Source organism: Mustelus asterias, chromosome 26, assembly GCF_964213995.1.
Source record: "Mustelus asterias chromosome 26, sMusAst1.hap1.1, whole genome shotgun sequence".
Classification (NCBI taxonomy): Eukaryota; Metazoa; Chordata; class Chondrichthyes; order Carcharhiniformes; family Triakidae; genus Mustelus; species Mustelus asterias.
In genome coordinates, this window is record NC_135826.1 from 2378915 (window position 1) to 2399000 (window position 20086).

At 40.9% G+C, this 20086-nt stretch overlaps 1 protein-coding gene across 1 annotated transcript in view; it reads left to right on the forward strand.

Moving 5' to 3' along the window:
* Positions 1-20086, forward strand: part of slc35e1 (solute carrier family 35 member E1) — a 42773-nt gene that overhangs the window by 13624 nt on the left and 9063 nt on the right. The window contains exons 2-3 of the mRNA XM_078198067.1: positions 16062-16132; positions 18218-18355. Of these exons, the coding sequence (XP_078054193.1) occupies positions 16062-16132; positions 18218-18355 (209 nt within the window). The remainder of the gene's footprint in view (positions 1-16061; positions 16133-18217; positions 18356-20086) is intronic.

Genomic DNA, 20086 nt, shown 5'->3' on the forward strand with positions numbered 1-20086 from the left:
TACCCCATCCCCTTCGCGATAAAGGCCAACATTCCATTTGCCACCTTGATCACCTGCTGCACCTGCAAACTGAGTTTTTGCGATTCATGCACAAGGACCCCCAGGTCCCTCTGCACAGTAGCATGTTGTAATTTTTCACCATTTAAATAATAGTCCATTTTACTATTATTCCTTCCAAAGTGGATAACCTCACACTTGTCAACGTTATACTCCATCTGCCAGATCCTCGCCCACTCACGTAGTCTATCCAATATCAGTCTGAGCATATTGGGCAAATCTTTTTCCTGTCTTCGAGCACCTATATCTAATATTTTTCTGAATGTCTGAATTAACTTTCAAGACGAGGAATTAATTGACATTACTTTATTCAACAACTGCTGTAGCATGACTCCCAACAACATAAAGGTATGTTCAGAATTATGTTTGTTCCTAAATTATCAGTAGTAGGAGCCTGGATTATCATAAAGATGGAAGGTTGTGAAGATGAGCGATTAGATAAACCAGGCTTTTATTTTTGATTGAAGGAGGTTAAACGGAGATCTGATAGTGTTAAAATTGAGTGGTTTTAGTAAGGCAAATAGGGGATAGATATGTCTACTGATTGGTGAATTGGTAACTAGAAGGCAAGAATATATGGTCAACACCAAAATAACAAAAGGAAAATCAGGAAATAGAATGATCTACAGGAAACAGTGTTGGAAGCTATACATTTGATAGCTTTACAAGGGGAAATAGATAAATCCTTTAAAGAAACAACATTTAATACGACAATAAATTAGGATTGGATGGATAGCTGGGAAGGACCTTATTTTGTGACTTTTACAGTAGATGCAGGTGTATAATTCGATCTTTGAAACCTCAAAAAATTCCTCCAAGAATGATGATGTCTTGTACACTGAGTATAAAAGTGGAATGCCAGCATGTGTGTGTGGTTACCATTTTGAAATGTTATATTCTTTTGACACAGAGTGGACGTGTGAAAAATTGAGGCTGACTACTAATGCCAGAATTGCATGACATGGCTGAGAAGGGGGGGTTAACTTTAAGCCAAGTATATGCAAAAACATGATTTTCAGGGCTGGAAAAATGGGATCATCTTCTAAGCCAGGTCAACTATTCTGCAATTTAGAGTAATTCTAAATCTATTACATTGTTACTTTTATGTCAGGATAACAATGTTCATTGTCAAGATTACATCCATGACTGAACAAATTAGGTTTACAGGTATTTCATTTGTCATTGATGTGTTGTCCAGCATTCAGCTACTCCACAACCTGTAAGCATATAACAAGGGTACCTCTTCATAGGTTGGCTGCTGTGGTGTTGGGTCGTTCTACCATCTTCTGGGATGCTTGGCATCTCCTCCTGCAATGCCAGCTGCAGGTTGCTGTTTGTGATAATTGTCTATCTTCAGTTGTCTTGTTCTCATCCCAGTTTAACTAAACTTAAAACACAATTATCTTTCTGGACTAAGTACTGTTACTTCACATCCTGATTTTTGTTAACGTTTCAGTGTGTTAATTACTCTGAGATATCTGTGCTCCAATTCTGTCTAGAGCATTACAGCATTTGTGGCCATGCCTTCAGCTGCCAATGCACTGCCTCCCTAAACCTTTCTGTTTCTACTTCTCTTTCCTCCCTTCAAGATATTTCTTAAAACCTAACTCTTTGTCCAAACCTTTGGTTATCTGCCCAAGTATCTCCTTATGTGGCTCAGTGTCAAATTTTGTTAATGTTATAAATGCCTTAAGACATTTTATTACGTTAAAGTGATGTTATCATTGTTGTTCAGGTATACGCATCAGTAAAAGTTCATACAAAGGTACAGTAAATAATCGAAAAGGCTAATGGTATGTTGACTTTTATTTCAAGTGGGTTAGAGTACTGATGGCAGGAAGGTTGGTTCCAGTTGTACAGTACCTTGGTCAGATCATGTTCAGTATATTAGATACAGCATATCAGGAAGAATATATTCACCTGATTTACCAGAATAATGCTAGATGTTTTTAAAGAGTTAAATTGATAGCAAGTTCCAAGAACTTGGGTTATTTTGTCTTGAATGGTGGAAATATGGAATTCTTTCCTGCCTTACTTCCTAAGCCTCTTATCAACAAAAACTGTGAATATTAAGACTGAGAGTGAAATTGATAGATTTTTATTAAATAAGGGTATCGAGGGATATGAAACAAAGGTCAGTTCGGGGAATTGAGGTACGGGTCAACTTTGATCGAATTGAATGGTGGAATGGTCAGCTCCCGATGTGCACTTTTTGTAAAGTTTTGCTTTTAATTTAAATACTTCATTTCTTGATCTTATGTTTATTCTTGACACCCTCTTTGCTTTGAAGAGCTGTTTCAAAAATTCTTTTGTAAATTTTTCACCGTTTCCTTTCTGAAAACTTTCTAGAGTGTTTTTGGATCCTTGCTATTAGATTCTGCCTCATGAACTGTCCAAACAGCAAAGTAAAATCAGTAAAGAGGAGTAATTCCACATGTGGCTCCATCGCAAGGTGTCATTTAACTAGGCTAGCAGATTGCCAGATCTCCATTTGATGGAGAATCAGAATGCCAGTTAGATGTTGCACTTGTACTGCTGATGTTTGGGTCATAACTCCATAATGGCAATGCAAGACCTAAACACATTCAATCATCTATTCTATAGCACAAGAACAGGAGCAGCCCCTCAAACCCCTTCTGTCATTCAGTCAAATCATGGCTAATCAATATCTTAACCTCATTTGTTTTCATATCCCTCCTTGGTTCTGTATCCCTTAATAACTTTGCCAAATAAAAATCTGTCAATGTCAGTTTTGAAATTTCAAGTTGAGCCCCAACCGCAAAAACCTTTTAGGATTTGCATGAGAAATAGTACTGTAGATTGCGGCACATAAGACAAGCCCGTTTCTTGGTCCCACACATCATGCTTTTGCACAAACTTGTCATATAAGTCAACCCTCTTTTCAGCTACAAAATATTTTTTCACCTCATGAATAGATGTTAACTGGATGTAAGGGATCAAGTAGATGATCCAGGCTGTATTGTGTAGATGCACAGGTGTTTAAGACAAGTCCACATAGACCTGTAAGGTGAATGACGAAGACGGTGATCACTCACACCAGTGATTCGCTTTTATACTTGGGCATTCAAAAAAACCCTGTTTTTGGAGGAATTCTTTGGAGCTTCAAAAGTCAACTTAGGCGTATCTAAGGTACTTTCTAAAGCCATTTGTGAATAGTTTAACTCCAAGAAGAAGATGGCGCCAGAGCGAGGTGACTTCTTGGAAGCTGTGCTCAGTGTACCTTCTAATTCTATCTTTTACTCTCGTTCTATGCTTCTAAAGTTTCATTCTATGACTGTCACAGTACATTCTGCACTCTCTCCTTTCCTTCTCTATGAACGGTATGCTTTGTCTGTATAGCACACAAGGAACAATACTTTTCCCTGTATATTAATATATGTGACAAATCAGATCAAATTTTTTTATTTCCTCTTACTCTGGATTCCCATCAGAGGAGATAGATTAGATATAAATCTATCAAATATTCGAATCACTTTAAATATCTAAATTAGATCGTCTTTAATTTTTGCACTGAAGGGAATACAAGCCTAGTCAACGTAACCTGATGTCATAATTTAGCCCTCGTATAATTCCAATTAATCTGCACTGTGCTCCCTCCAATGCCAGTACATCCTTCCTGAGGTGCAAATCTGAGCAAGGTGCAATTAGTGCTTTATATAACTATAACAGAACTTTCATCCCTTTGCATTTGCGCTCTCCTGAGACAAAAGGCAACATTTTGTTAGCTGTTTAAACATTGTTTGCAATATCCACCGCCTTTTAATGATCTGTGTATTGACTCTTTTTAGCCTGTCATCTCACTTTTTTCCTTTGGAGAATTGTAGGGAGATGGTGGAAGGATTCCTGGGCTGATTATCAGCCTGTTGAGCACGTCGTGCATGTTCCTTCCATGGCTAACAGGGCCTGGTGTGGGACTTGAACCAGGAGCTTCCAGCCCAGAGGTAGGGACCATATCTGCTGTGCCACAAGACCTCCTTTATTGTCTCCTAGAAACACAGAATATTCATGGTACAGAAGGAGGCTATTCTGACCATCATGTCTGTACCAGTGGAAAATGGCTATCCAACCTAATCCCACTTTCCAGCTCTTGATCCATTGTTCTGTAAGCGATAGTGTCTCACGTGCATATCCAAGTACTTTTTAAATGTGATGAGCACTGCATTCTAGACCCCCACCTTCTGGGTGAAATAATGACTCCTCAATTCCTGCCCAAATATCTCAGTTTATCCTCGGTTTCTAGTTTCTCACCATTTAAAAAATACTCTGACCTATTTTTCTTTGGTCCAAAGTAATGATATCTCATTTCCCCATATTAAATTCTGCCACAGATTTGCCCAGCTGCTTATTTAATCATAGAATCCCTACAGTACAGAAAGAGGCCATTCGGCCCATCGAGTCTGCACCGACCACAATCCCACCCAGGCCCTACCCCCATATCCCTACATATTTTACCCATTAATCCCTCTAACCTACACATCTCAGGACACGAAGGGCAATTTTTTTTAGCATGGCCAATCAACCTAGCCTGCACATCTTTGGACTGTGGGAGGAAACCGGAGCACCCGGAGGAAACCCACGCAGACACGAGGAGAATGTGCAAACTCCACACAGACAGTGACCCAAGCCGGGAATCGAACCCAGGTCCCTGGAGCTGTGAAGCAGCAGTGCTAACTACTGTGCTACCACGCCGCCCCACAATGTGGGCTCAAAGCAAGACCAATTTCAGTGCACAATAGCAGCAGCTACTCTGGTGTCGGGTTAATAAACCATAATCTCACTACAAGTTTAAAGAAAATAAAGATCATTTCTGTTGGAGGCTTGGCTTCCTCGGGCATCAATTCAATCTTTTCTGGCCTCCTTCAGCCCTGGATGCATTGACACTCAGGCTCAGAATCCCTACAGTACAAGAGGTGGTCATCAAGTCTGTATCGACCACAATCCCACCCAGACCCTAGCCCTGTAACTCCACATAAATACCCTGCTAATCCTCCTGACACTAGGGACAATTTATTGTGGCCAATCAACCTAACCCACACATCTTTGGAGTGTGGGAGGAAACCCACGCAGACAGGGAGAGATCGTGCAGTCTCTGCACAGTGACCTGGAGCCAGAATTGAACATGGGTCCCTGGTGCTGTGCCATCGTGCTGCCCTAAATACTCTGTTCCAAGTGATCATTCCTGACAGGAGTAGAGGCAGCAAGAACAGCAGCATAATCCACTGCCAAGTGTGGAGCTGGCCTGACTCAATACTCTCGCACAGGCACCAACACTGGTTAGTGATCCACTGGGAGCCGTCTCATAATCAATGCAGCTTTGTAATTTCCTGCTTCCATCTTTGACGATACTGCTAGTAACATAGTAATGAAAGCAATGCCTGATCAGCTGGAATCTGCACCCTCTTAAAGTTGCTCACAAAAATGAGAGCAAAAGGAATTGGAGGTAACTGTCAACGTGGGTCAGGAATTGTCAGAAAACTTTGATATATATGGCTCTTTATTCCTCCTCCCAAATATTTCTAAATATCATGAAAAACTGCGACTGAATACAGATTTCTAAAGGATACCTCTGGGCTCACAGCCTGCCAGTTTAAGTACATGACCCATCATCCCTAATCTGTCGTCATCTTCCTAACTAATTCGCTACCCATGTTCAATAGGTTACCTCCAATTCCTTGTGCTCCTGGTTTTGTGAAAAGCCTTGCCTGGTTTTATTCAAAGCTGTGTGAGTAAGCAATTCTCTCTATTGATTTTTATGTTAACACCAGGATGTATAAGTCCTTTGGCAACATTCAAGTACCAGCCCTTTTTTTAATGACTCATGTTATCTGTAATTACTAACCACCAAGAATAAAGTTTTCTCAATCACTTTGCTGCAAAACAGTTTTGCACGATGGCTGTAATAATAATTCATTACTCTACCTATATAACACACTGACTGTCAATTCAATCTTTTTTTAAAAAAAGCTTTCATTCACATAGTTCTATTAGTAGCACTGCCACCTCTCTGAGTTACAGGTCCCAGGTTCCATTTCCACTCCAGGAAAATCGAAGCTAATACACCAGTGCAGTATTGGATGTGCCATATTGTCAGAGGTACTAACTTTTGGATGACACATTACATTGTTGCCCTGTCTGCCCCCTCATGTGGACATGAAATATCCGTTGGCACTGTTTCGAAGAAAAGGGGAGTTATCACTAGTGTCCTGATCACTATTTCTTCCTCAATCAACATCACAAAAATGGATTATCTGGTTATTATCACATTGCTGTTTTGTGGCGTCGATGTGCCAATTGGGTGCCACATCACTACATTACAACGGTGACCACACTTCGAAACCTTTGTTTTGTAAAACGCTGAGTGGTGGTTGTGAAAGGTGCTATATAAATGAAAGTCCAGACTCTATCTAGGTACTCGAGAAAGGTGTACAGCAAGAAAACTGAATGCAAGTTTAGAATTTGATAAGTGGGAGAGTTTAAAGTGCTAATCTTGTTCCTAAATTCTGCTCTTAAAATCTAATCTAGTCTTATTAGCAGTAACTGGAAAGTACTGTGTAAGCAAGTTATTTCTTTCTTGAAGTTTAGACATGGTAAAAACTCTCTGAGCTGTGGGAGGTGAGTAGTTAATATTCAGTTCAAGTCCTGCAACCTAAGCAAATGGAGTGCAAGCTTGGAATTTGGTAAGTGGGGGAGTTTGATGAAGAGTGGGTGGTGGTGTTTGTTTCCCTTCGCTTTTCTACTTTCCTCACTTTAGGATTGGTTCTTACTCTACTGCAGGGAAAGGAGAGAAAGATACTAATATGGGAAATGATAAACAGACCGTGGCAGGAAGGGACAGAGTACAAATCTATGAATAAATAAGCAGGTAAGACTAGCTGCTACAAAAATAATAATAGGACAAAACTAAAGGCTCTGTATTTGAACTGATAGAAGTTAATAAGTGCGATCTGATTGCCATTACATAAGTATGGCTACATGATGACATAGATTGACCTAAATATTGAATGGCATGTGACATTTAGGAAGGACTGGAAGTTAAGAAGCGGTGGAGGGGTGGCTCAGGTAAATAATGATGGTATTAGCACATTAGAGAGCGATGATATAAGTTCAGGAAACCAGGATGTAGAAGCAGTTTGGGTTGAGATGAAAAATGCAAGAAGTCACTTGTGGGAGTGGTGTATGGGCCACCTAATTGTAAATTTGTGATAGGACAGAGTGTTAAAGGAAGAGATGATGGGAGCTTGTCAGAAAGGTACAACAATAATCACGGGGGATTTTATTCTATACATAGATTGGGAAAATCAGATAGGCAAAGATAGAGCAGATGAGGAGTTTATAGAATGTTTTCGAGGGAATTTCTTAGAATTGCACATTTTGGTGGCAACCAGAAGGCAGACTGTACTAGACCTGGTATTGAGCAATGAGATAGAAGACCTGGTATTGTGCAATGAGATAGGATGAATTGATAACTTCATAGTAAAGACACCCCTAGGTAGCAGCGGTCACATGATTGAATTTTACATTTAATTTGAGGAAGAGAAGAGCAAGTCCAAAACTAGTATTTTAAACTTAAATCAGGGTAATTATAAGCGGAGCCGGCTAAAGTGAACTGGTAAATGTGCTTAAGAGAGAGATCAATAAATGTTCAGTAGTAGACATTTAAAGGGATATTTCAGAATACATGCAATAGACACATTCCAATGAGAAAACAATTCCAAGGGGAGGGTCCATCATCCGTGGTTAACTAAAAGAATGAGACCATATTAAACTTAAAGAAAACAAATATTTGTGCAGGCATGTGGTAGATCATGTGATTGGAAGGAATATAAAGAACATCAAAGAATGACAAAATATAGATAAGGAAGGAAAAACCTTCCTTCTCGATTGTTGGAAAAACTCCTCTGTTTCGCTAATGTCCTTTAGGGAAGGAAGTCAGCCGTTCTTATCTAGCCTGGCTTTCATGTGATTCCAGATTCACAGCAATGTGGTTGTCTCTCAACTGCTCTCCAAGGGCAACTAGAGATGGGCAATAACTGCTGACCAGCCAGAGATGCCCATGTCCCACAACTGATATATATATAAAAATAAGGAAAGAGTTAACAAAAGTAAGTGTTGGTTTGATACAGTTAACAAAAGTAAGTGTTGGTTCGATAGAAAGTGCGTCTGGGAAATTGATGATGGAAAGTTGGCCTGTGGAAGATGAATTAAACAGTGTATAGAATATGAATAACATCCCAGAGATAGCTGTAAATTTGGAAATGGAAAGGGAGGAAGAAACTCAAGAAAATTATGATAACCAGGAAAGTAAGTGGTGTTGAGAATACTATAGGGTTTGCTGGCTGACAAATCCCCAGGCCTGGGTGGACTACCGTCTTGAAAGAAGTGGTTATTGAGATAATTGATGCATTGGTTTTAATTTTCCAAAATTCCCTAGATTTAGGGAACGTTCAATTAGTCTGGAAGATAACAAATGTATTCAAAAAGGGAGGGAGACAGAAAGCAAGAAACTAAAGGTTAGTTAGTCTAACATCTGTCATAGAGAAATTGTTAGTAGCAATTATTAAAGATGTGATAGCAGGGCAATTGGAAAAAAATTCAAGGCAGTCTGCCAGAGTCAACATGGTTTTGTGAAAGGGGAATCATGTTTAACCAATTTATTGGAGTTCTTTTGAAGGAGACATATGTTGTAGCTATAGGGGAACTGGTTTCTGTCCTGTACTTGGATTTCCAGAAGGCATTTGATAAGGTGCCACATCAACGTTTATTGCACAAAATAAAAACTCATGGGGGTAACGTATTGGCATGGATAAAAGATTGGCTAGCTAACAGGAAACAGGTATAAATGGGTCTATTTCTGGTTGACAGGATGTGACTTGTGATGTGCCACATGGTTTAGTAGTGGGGCCTCAACTTTTTACAAATTATATAAATTATTTGGATCAAGGGCTGAAGACACAGCTGCTAAATTTGCTGATGAAACAAAGATGGGGAGGAAAGTAAATTGTGAAGCGGGCGTAAGTAGGGCTAAGTGAGTGCGCAAAACTCTGGAAATGTTGTATAATATGGGCAAATGTGAAATTATCCACTTTGGCAGGAAGAATAAAAAAGTTTATTACCTAAATGGCGAGACATTACAAATCTCTGAGGAACATAGAAATCTGGGTATCGTTAGTGCATGAATCGCAAAAGGCTAGTATACAAGTACAGGAAGTAATTAGGAAAGCTAATAGAATGTTAATGTTTTTTGTGAGGGGGATTGATTATAAAAGTAGAGATATTATTCTTCAGTTGTACAGGGCATTGGTGAAACAACATCTACAGTAATGTGTACAATATTGGTCTCCTTATTTAAGGAAATATGTAAATGCATCAGAAGCAGTTCAAAGAAGGTTTACTAGACTAATACCAGGAATGGGCAGGTTGTCTTATGAAGAAAGGTAGCAGAGGTTAGGTTTGTGTCCACAAGAGTTTAGGAGTTTAGAAGAGTGAGAGGTGACTTGATCGAAACCTTTAAGATCCTGAGGGATATTGACAGGTGAGTGTGGAGATTATGTTTCCTCTTGTTGGGGAATCTAGAACTGGGATCACTGTTCAAAAATAAGGGTCACTCATTTAAGATGGAGATGTACAACGCTTTCTTTCTAAGGGTTGAAAGTCTCTGGAACACACTTCCTCAAAAGGCAGTGGAAGCAGAATCTTTGAATATTTTTAGGGCAGAGCAAGAAAGATTCTTGATTAACAAGGGGGTGAAAGGTTATCAGGGATAGGCAGGAATGTGGGGTTGAGATTACAATTCAATCAGCAATGATCTTATTGAATGGAAGAGTAGGGTGGAGGGGCCGAGTGGCCTACTTCTGTTCCTAATTCATGTGCTCATAAAAGGAATGCTAAATTTTTCTTAAGCCGCCTTCCAATGGTATAAAAAACAAATGTACAAAATGTAGTTGTTAGTTCATGTTTGTGCTTGACAAACCTGGAATGTTTTGAGGATGTGACCAGTAGAGTGAGCAAGGGTGAACCAGTAGATGGTGTGTATCTGGAATTTCAAAAGGCTTTTGACAAGGTTCCACACGAGATTAGTGAGCAAAAGCTCATGGTTTTGGGAGTAATGTATTGACGTGGATAGAGAGCTTGTTGGCAGACAGGAAGCAGAGAGTGGGAATAAATGGGTCCTTTTCAGAGTGGCAGGTAAGGACTAGTGAGGTACTGCCAGGTTCAGGGCTGGGACCCCAGCTATTCACAATATACATTAATGATTTGGATGAAGGAATTGAATGTAGTATTTTCAAATTTGCAGACGACGCCAAGCTGATTGGCAGTGTGTGCTGTGAGGAGGATGCTAAGAGGCTGCAGGGTGACTTGGACAGGCTGACTGTGCAAATACTTGGCAAATGCAATACAATGTGGATGAATTTGAGGTTATCCACTTTGGCAAAAACAGGAAGGAACATTATTATCTGAATGGTGGCAGTTTAGGAAAAGAGGAAGTGCAACGTGACCTGAGTGTCATGGTGGAACAGTCGCTGAAGGTTGGCATGCATGTACAGCAGGTGGTGAGGAAAGTTAATGGCATGCTGGCCTTCATTGCAAGAGGATTTGAGTATAGGAGTAGTCTCCTGCAGCTCTACAGGGCCTTGGTGAGCCACATCTTGAGTATTGTGTGCAGTTTGGTCTCCTTGTCTGAGGAAGGACATTCTTACTAGAATGAGTCCAGCTAAGGTTCAACAGACTGATTCCCGGAATGGCAGGTCTGACATATGAACTCACTGGAATTTAGAAGAATGAGAGGGGATCTCATAGAAACATATAAAATCCTGATGGGACTGGACAGGCTAGATGTGGGAAGAATGTTCCCAATGTTATAGGCCAGTTAGCCTGACTTCGGTCATTGGCAAGATTTTAGAGTCCATTATTAAAGATGAGATCGCAGAGTATTTGGAAGTGCATGATAAAGTAGGACTGAGTCAGCACGGCTTTGTCAAGGGGAGGTCATGTCTGATAAATTTGTTAGTTCTTTGAGGAGGTAACAAAGAAGTTAAATAAAGGAGAACCAGTGGACGTGATTTATTTAGATTTCCAGAAGGAAAGGTGCCGCATAGGAGACTGTTGAATAAGTTCAGTGCCCATGGTGTTACGGGTAAGATCCTGGCATGGATGGATAGAGAATTGGCTGACTGGCAGAAGGCAGAGAGTGGGGATAAAGGGGTCTTTTTCAGGATGGCGGCCGGTGACTTGTGGTGTGCCTCAGGGGTCAGTGCTGGGACCACAACTTTTCACAATATACATTAACGATTTGGAGGAAGGAATTGAAGGCACTGTTGCTAAGTTTGCAGATGATACAGAGACATGTAGAGGGACAGGTAGTATTGAGGAAACGGGGGTGTTGCAAAAAGACTTGGACAAGTTAGGAGAGTGAGCAAAGAAGTGGCAGATGGAATACAATGTGGAAAAGTGTGAGGTTATGCACTTTGGAAGGAGGAATGGAGGCATAGACTATTTTCTAAATGGGAAAATGCTGAGGAAATCAGAAACACAAAGGGACTTGGGAGTCATTGTTCAAGATTCTCTTAAGGTTAACGTCGGCAGTTAGGAAGGCAAATGAAATGTTAGCATTCATGTCGAGAGGGCTAAAATACAAGAGCAGGGATGTACTTCTGAGGCTGTGTAAGGCTCTGGTCAGACCCCATTTGGAGTATTGTGAGCAGTTTTGGGCCCCATATCTAAGGAAAGATGTGCTGGCCTTGGAAAGGGTCCAGAGGAGGTTCACAAGAATGATCCCTGGAATGAAGAGCTTGTGGTATGAGAAACGGTTGAGGACTCTGGGTCTGTACTCGTTGGAGTTTAGAAGGATGAGGGGGGATCTTATTGAAACTTGCAGGATATTGCGAGGCCTGGGTAGAGTGGACGTGGAGAGGATGTTTCCACTAGTAGGAAAAACTAGAACCAGAGGGCACAACCTCAGGCTAAAGGGACGATCCTTTAAAACAGAGATGAGGAGGAATTTCTTCAGCCAGAGAGTGGTGAATCTGTGGAACTCCTTGCTGCAGAATGCTGTGAATGCCAGGTCATTGAGCGTCTTTTAAGACAGAGATAGATAGGATCTTGATTAATAAGTGGATCAGGGGTTATGGGGAAAAGGCAGGAGAATGGGAATGAGCAAAATATCAGCCATGATTGAATGACGGAGCAGACTCGATGGGCTGAGTGGCCTAATTCTGCTCCTGTGTCTTATGGTTGGGGAAGTCCAGAACTAGGGGTCACAATCTAAGAATAAGGGGTAAGCCATTCAGGACTGAGATGAGAAAGAACTTCTTCACTCAGATTGTGAACCTGTGGAATTCTCTACCAAAGAAAGCTGTTAGGGCCAGTTCGTTAGATACGTTCAAGAGGGGGCTGGACATGACCTTTCCGGCTAAAGGGATCAAGGAACATGTAGAGAAAACAGGAGTGGGATATTGAAAGTGCGTGACCAGCCATGATCATATTGAATGGTGGTACAGGCTCAAAGGGCCAAACGGCCTACTCCTGCACCTGTTTTCTATGTTTAGTCTATCGCCAGGGGCTCATAGCTTGAGGAACGTCACTCCACATTAAACGTGGCTATCCTGAAGTCTCTCCCGCTCTTACCACCAGCCATTGGCATGTTTGGAAGGAGTTGCAGGTTAACATGTTCCACCTGTTTGGTCACCTTAGTGACGCATCTTCCTTGGCTATCGAGTCCAACTCCCACAGTGTTACCTCCCTTCTTGCGTAACATTCTGCCACCAACCTCTTGACTCGAGTAAACTCGCTCCCTATTCTGACTGAGGGTGTGAAACTATCAGGAAAGATTGAGTAGGGTGGGGCTGTTTTGTATGGGTTCAATTGACTCTGAATTGGAAAGTCCCACTCAAGAGAGACTTGAATAAAGTCAAGGCTGACACAGTTGTGTAATGCTGCACTGAAAGAGTACTGCATGGTCAGAGGTACTGTGTTTTTGGATGAGACATTAAAACAAGATGCCGCCCTGCATTCATGTAAAAGATCTGTGTGCACCATTTTGAAGACTAATAGGGGAGTTATCCCCAGTGTCCAGGCCGATATTCAACATCACATAACAGATTATTTGGTCATTATTGCACAGCTGCTTGTGGGAGTTTGCTGCATGTAAATTGTCTGCCCTGTTTCCTATATTACAGTAATGAATACCACTATGTTTCTATACCACAGAATGTAGTTGCGGCCAAAACGTTGCGTGATTTCAAGAAGGAATTAGATATAGCTCTTGGGGCTTTATCAAGGGATGTTGGGGGAAGGCGGGAACAAGATATTGAATTTGATGGTCACCCATGATCAAAATGAATGGCGGAGCAGGCTCGAAGTACCGAATGGCCTACTCCTGTTTCTGGTTTCTATGTTTCTACAAGTGCTGGGATTGGGAGTTGCTGTCCAGTAACGGGACTGGTCTGTCTGTACACTGATGAGTATTTTTGGAATAGTTTGACTTTTCCAAAGGGACCTTCAGGATCATAATGAGAAGAGACATGGAAAAAGATGCGATTGCTTGTGTCCCTGTTGAAGGTCCGAATCTTGAGCCTGCCTCCCAAATCTTTCTGGGCTTGTAGAGGGGAGGAAATGAGGGGAAACGAGTATGAATGACAAACAGAGTAAGGAGTTGGGTGGTGAAGCAGGAGGGAAAAAAAGTCACCGAGACTTGGTGTGAAAGCCAGAGGGACATAATGATGAAAAGAATTAGTAGAGAGTGGAAGACAATCAGTCAGAAAGAAGCTATTGTGATTTTATTGTTATTGGCACGTTCCTACTTACAGTATTTATATCATCCCCAATAACAGATATGATTCGCTGTGTGCAAATTCAATCCACTGGGAAGAATTAGCCTCTTAAAATTGAGCCCCAGCCATTTCAGTAGGAGCAGAAACGGAGGTTAGCCAACAAGAATAAAGGAGGAGATTGCTCACATTGTTCTATTTTAGCGAATTAAAACAATTAAGTTCACTGTTAGACAAGTGGACTCCTGGTGTAAAGTGATACCACAACCCTGCTAACGCTTTACCCCTAAAGTATTTAGCTGCTGCCCAAATACTTCAATAACTTTTAATTGTACCACTAGATCATACTCATCTGGAACACTGAAAACTCAGTAAGAAGTCTCACAACACCAGGTTAAAGTCCAACAGGTTTATTTGGTAGCAAAAGCCACTAGCTTTCGGAGCGCTTGCTGCTCCTTCAAGAAGTCCCCAGTCCAACGCCAGCATCTCCATACACTGAAAACTGACAGGTTATAGCCAAGAGGGAATATCTAACAGGATTTTGGACCAATAAGATTTGGACAAATAATTTCTTCATGACGTGAATGTTTGAATGTAGATGATTAATTATAAGTGGAATTTAAACAGTTCCCATCTTAGATTACATTTTCACACGTTGCAATACATGCCAACATAGCAAATCATCAGGCATCCTTGTGAATTAGCCAATCCACTTGTAAAGTTGACTGGAGCAAGGGATGTGGGTATCATTGACATGGCCAGCATTTATTGCCCATTCTTAATTGCCTTTGAGAAGGTGATGAGCTTCTGCTATGAATGGCAGCAGTTGTGAGATAAAGGTGCTTCTTCAGTGCTGTTGGAGAGAGACGGTTTCAGGATTTTGACCCAGCAAAAGTGATATATTTAGGACAACCATTCAGCCCCTTGAACTGCTCTGCCAGTTAATAACACCATGGCTGATCTGATTGCCTTAACTCCACTTTCCTACCTGTCCCCATAACCCTTGACTCCTTTGTCAATCAAAAATTACCTGTGTCCAGGTCAATTCTGAATATATTCAGTGACCCAGCCTCCAGTGCTTGCTGGGGGAAAGAATTCCAATTGCTAACGACACTGAGAGAAGAAATTCCTTCTCATTTCCGTCTTAAATGGGAGATTGCTTATTTTGAAATTGTGCCTCCTAGTTCTCAATTCCCCCAGGAAAGGGAACATCCTTTCAGCATCCCCCCCTTTCAAACCCATGAACTCTGTTTTAATCACTAACTTTCATAGAAACCTTACAGTGCAGAAAGAGGCCATTTGGCCCATCGAGTCTGCACCGACTACAATCCCACCCAGGCCCTACCCCCATATTCCTATATATTTACCCGCTAATCCCGCTAACCTATGCATCTCAGGACACTAAGGGGCAATTTTAGCATGGCCAATCCACCTAACCCGCACATCTTTGGACTGTGGGAGGAAACCCATGTAGACACGGGGAGAATGTGCAAACTCCACACAGACAGTGACCCAAGCCGGGAATCGAACCCAGGTCCCTGGAGCTGTGAAGCAGCAGTGCTAACCACTGTGCTATCGTGCTGCCCTATAACTTTATTAGTGCATTCCAAAGCCTCTGAACCCTCCAAATAGAAAACATGTATCTTGCTTTCTATCTCAAATCTCTCTTCACTGACTATTGGAGGATTTAGATCTGAAAGCATAGGGAACTTCAGGAACCCCCCAACTAGAGGTTTAGCACCAATGATTCAATTGGGATATGGATTCAATTTTTTTATTCTTATAATTTTTGGTTTCAACAAGCACAGTTTATTGAGCCCTCTTCAAAATATCCTTCAATCTCCTGACCCAGGGGAGGGTAACTGCCATTGAGCCACAGCTCAATCCCAATCAACCTCAGTTCACTTGTAGCCACTACGACATGTGGTTCTTAGTAGCCCTGCCGCTCACTCACCTTTTGTTTCATCCAGTCATGCAAATTCCTCTGGCTCCTTCAAGCTGAGATGCTTCAATGCATGTGAAATGTTTAAACTTGTTGACTCTGGTATGTGTGTGTGGACGTAGTGAAAGACTAGCACCAGATACATGCAGAATGTAGGTATTTTGATGAGCCATTATACTTTAATGTTGCCCTCATGAACCTGACCTCCATACAGGTATATGGTACGATTGAGTTGAATTGATTCTAACTCCCCTCCCTTTTGTTTCTCTCCTTAGTCAAGGCCACCATGCCTATTTGGGTGGTACTTCTGTCCCGTATCATCATGAAGGAGAAGCAAACTATGAAGGTAAGTGGGCCTGAGATTCATAGGAACTGTTGAGGGTTTTATTTATTTTTTTCCAGCTCACTTCCAGACAGCTTCCAAATCATCGAAGGAAAACTAATGCCAATAACTTTGGATAAATAAGTCTACAATTGTAAACTATATTCTAAATCAAATTCTTAATCTGGATGAGGACAATAAGTGATTTTGCTCTACAAGCTCCTTCTATGATATTCTGTGGGAATTTGCACACACATTGTTTTCTCTCCCTTTTCAAACTCTGTGCTGCTCTCAATAAGAAGGGCAGTTGAGCTCTTTCTATTTGAACTGGTGCCACCAGTATAATTGCTTCAGGCATTTAACTGTTAGAGGAAGAAAGGTGCACTATTCCAGAATACCCTGGTAACCCAAGAGCAGTCTCAGTGACTGTAACTAGCATTTGCCTATTCTGTACAGATGCTTACAACTTGCACGAAGAAAGCTTGTACCGTTCTCAGATGGCTGACTCACTTTGGTACAAGTACCTTTGGGAAACTTATACTGCTTCCATAAATGAAAGGTCTCACAAGAAGCACATCATCTTATTCACGCTAAACAGTTATGAGCTAGGCATTTTGATAATTGGAGTCAACTTGCTCATTGATGTCTTAGACTCATAGAACCCTACAGTGCAGAAGGAGGCCATTCGGCCCATCAAGTTTGCACCAACCACAATCCCATAACCTCATGCATTTACCTTAGCCAGACCCCTGACACCAAGGGGCAGTTTAGCATGGCCAATCCACCTAACCCACACACCTTTGGACTGTAGGAGGAAACCGGAGCACCCGGAGGAAACCCAAGCAGACATGGGGAGAACGTGCAAACTCCACACAGACAGTGACCTAAGCCAGGAATTGAACCTGGGTCCCTGGTGCGGTGAGGCAGCAGTGCTAACCGCTGTGCCACCATGCCGCCCATAATGAATCCATAAAGAATATTTATAAACAGGGGTAGGATACAACATTTTGGATTATGTTGCAGAAGATCAAGTTGTAACAAAGGGATAATTTAGGCTTTTTAAGATGTCAATACTGCACTTTCAGTATTTGATTTAAATCAAATGTAACAACCCCTGTGGGGAAACCAGGAACCAAAATTATCAAATAAAAGCAAAATACTGCAAAAAAAACTTTATTTATTTCAACTTTGTCAAATTACTCCCAAATGAAGAAATTACCAACAAGATTTCACTTTTAATTTTTACTTTAACATAAATTGATGTAAATTAAACATAAATTAATTCAAATAAAAAAGTAAGTTTCACATTAAATAGTCAACACAAGAAAGCTACATCTTACACAAACGCCTCCATTGCTCCCTGCAGAAATGTGACACTGCATTTCAAAGTTCTATAAATCAGCCTCTGATAGGAATTCTCACTTTGCCACTCATCAATTCAGTCCCTGAGTTCACCAGCAGCCATATTCCATTCAAGGTTCCCGGACGGAATCTCCAGAACGGCACACTCCTCCAGAACCTTCTTAGGTTAATGACAGATTGCTCAGAGGTTCTTTTATTTGATCTCTTTAATGCACCCTATTAAATGATTTAGTAATCTCTGGCAAAACTGAAGCAGCAGCAGTAAAGTTGCCTAATTCACTACCCCTGCTCTAACCCTGTCTTCAGCTTTTGTCCTGTTTAACTGCATCATCCACGCATAGCTCTTAAAAATGTGCTTTCTCCATTCTCCCCTCTGATACAGCTGCTAGCCACACAGCTTTCATATATTAACTCCCTTTGGTGCTGCTTCCTGATGAAGGGTCACTGGATCACATGGACCAATATTTCTTGATCAAGAAAATTACAATTAATCCCTTTACAAATTGATACAAGTTCTCAATCCTTTTTAAACATTCTCAAAATCAATTACAGATTCCACAGGCCGTTTTAAAGAAATACATTTCATAGCTGTACTGCTTCCATGTCCAAGGTCATCATAAAGAATAGTTGACGAAATTCTCAATGGAAATTAATTCTCCGGTCAAAGGAACTGACTTTTACCAGGATTTGGTTTATTTATGTGTAACTTTCAATCATGTCCTAACTGTTGAATTCCCTTCCTGGCAGGTCTACATGTCATTGATCCCTATAATATCTGGAGTCTTCTTGGCGACAGTGACTGAACTCTCCTTCGATGTCTGGGGACTTGTTAGTGCACTTGCTGCCACCCTCTGCTTCTCCCTTCAGAACATCTTCTCCAAGAAGGTAAAGAGGTGGCTTTGAAATTCAGCTCTTAGATTTTGCCTAGATAAAATAATGGAGCCACTAAGTTCCAAGTCCTCAGTCAAGTATTCCACTTTCCATGGTTGATTCTCAATTGCTCTTTTTCCTCCTTTTTCAGTAAGAAACTCCACTTCCTTGCGTGAAAGTTGGTTTTCTACGTTAATCAGATTTTCCTTCAATTGCTTGTTAATAAGTCTCATTTTTGACTACAGGAGTTTTTAAAAATTGTTTAAGATAAACGGCCGACTGCAATACAGTTGTCACCACATTAGTCTCCACTATTGTCTCCAAATCATTACCCAGGATAAAATCTTTCCTTTCAGTAGGTACTTTAGGGATAATCCCCACTGCAACCATTCCTTGTACCAAGTCACTTCTTAAATCGACTTTGTACAAAGAAACTGGTTCATAAATCCCATTAATATCTCTAATTAATGCTTTATCTGGAACACAAATTGTATCATTAGTCACCATCAAAGATTGATCAGCACAGAAGGAAGTGAATCTTTAAATTCCTCCAAGAGAATTCTTTTCTTAAGAGCTTTGTATGTTATCGCTACCTTTAATGGTCAAAATGACTTTGCTTTGCCCTTTCAAATTCAATATAGATTCATCCAGGCTGTTTCCTCACATTTTGCAATTTCTGCTTGTAAGTCTCAGCAACCAATTTATCTGTAAGCAGGATAGCTTTCTTTACTTTATCATACTCTACAGATTCTTCTGACAGTACTGCATACACATTTTGAGCTCTACCTTCTAATTTACTCTGTGATAAAAATGTCCAGATTTCTTTTGGCCATTTCATTTGTTTAGCTACCTTTTCAAATGAAATACCACATCCCTGTCCACAAACTTTGGAAGAGCTTGCATAAATGTAAACATCTCCCCACTGGGTTCTTGCCTGGAAACAGATTCTCACCTTCTGCTGTTGCTTCTTTAATTGTCAGCCTTTTAAGCTGTAATTCAGTCTTTCCTGTTCTCTTTCCTCCTTTGCTAACTTCTCCATTTTGAACGCCCTTTCATTTTGTTTTTCTTCTCATTCACTTGCCTTTTGTAAGAAAAGGGAGAACCAGCCGTGGATAACGAAGGAAATAAAGGAGAGTATTAAAATAAAAACAGCTGCGTACAGAGTGGCCAAAAATAGTGGAGAAACAAGTGATTGGGAAAAATTTAAGAAACAACAAAGAGAGACTAAGAAAGCGATAAAGAAAGGAAGGATAGACTATGAAGCTAGGCTAGCAATTAATATAAAAAATGATAGTAAAAGTTTTTATAAATATATAAAAAGGAATAGAGTGGCTAGAGTGAATGTTGGACCCTTGGAGGACGAGAGGGGGGAGTTAATAGTGGGAAATGAGGATATGGCTGAGTCTTTAAATAAGTTTTTTGTGTCGGTCTTCACGGTGGAGGACACAAATAGTTTGCCAAATATTAACGATAGAGGGTTGGCAGCAGGAGAAATACTTAATACAATTAATGTTACCAGAGAGGCAGTGCTGGGTAGACTAATGGGACTGAAGGTGGACAAGTCCCCGGGTCCGGATGGAATGCATCCCAGGGTATTGAAAGAAATGTCAGAGGTAATAGTGGATGCGTTAGTGATTATTTATCAAAACTCGTTGCATTCTGGGGTAGTGCCGGTTGATTGGAAAACGGCTAATGTTACGCCGCTGTTTAAAAAAGGAAGGAGACAAAAGGCGGGTAACTATAGGC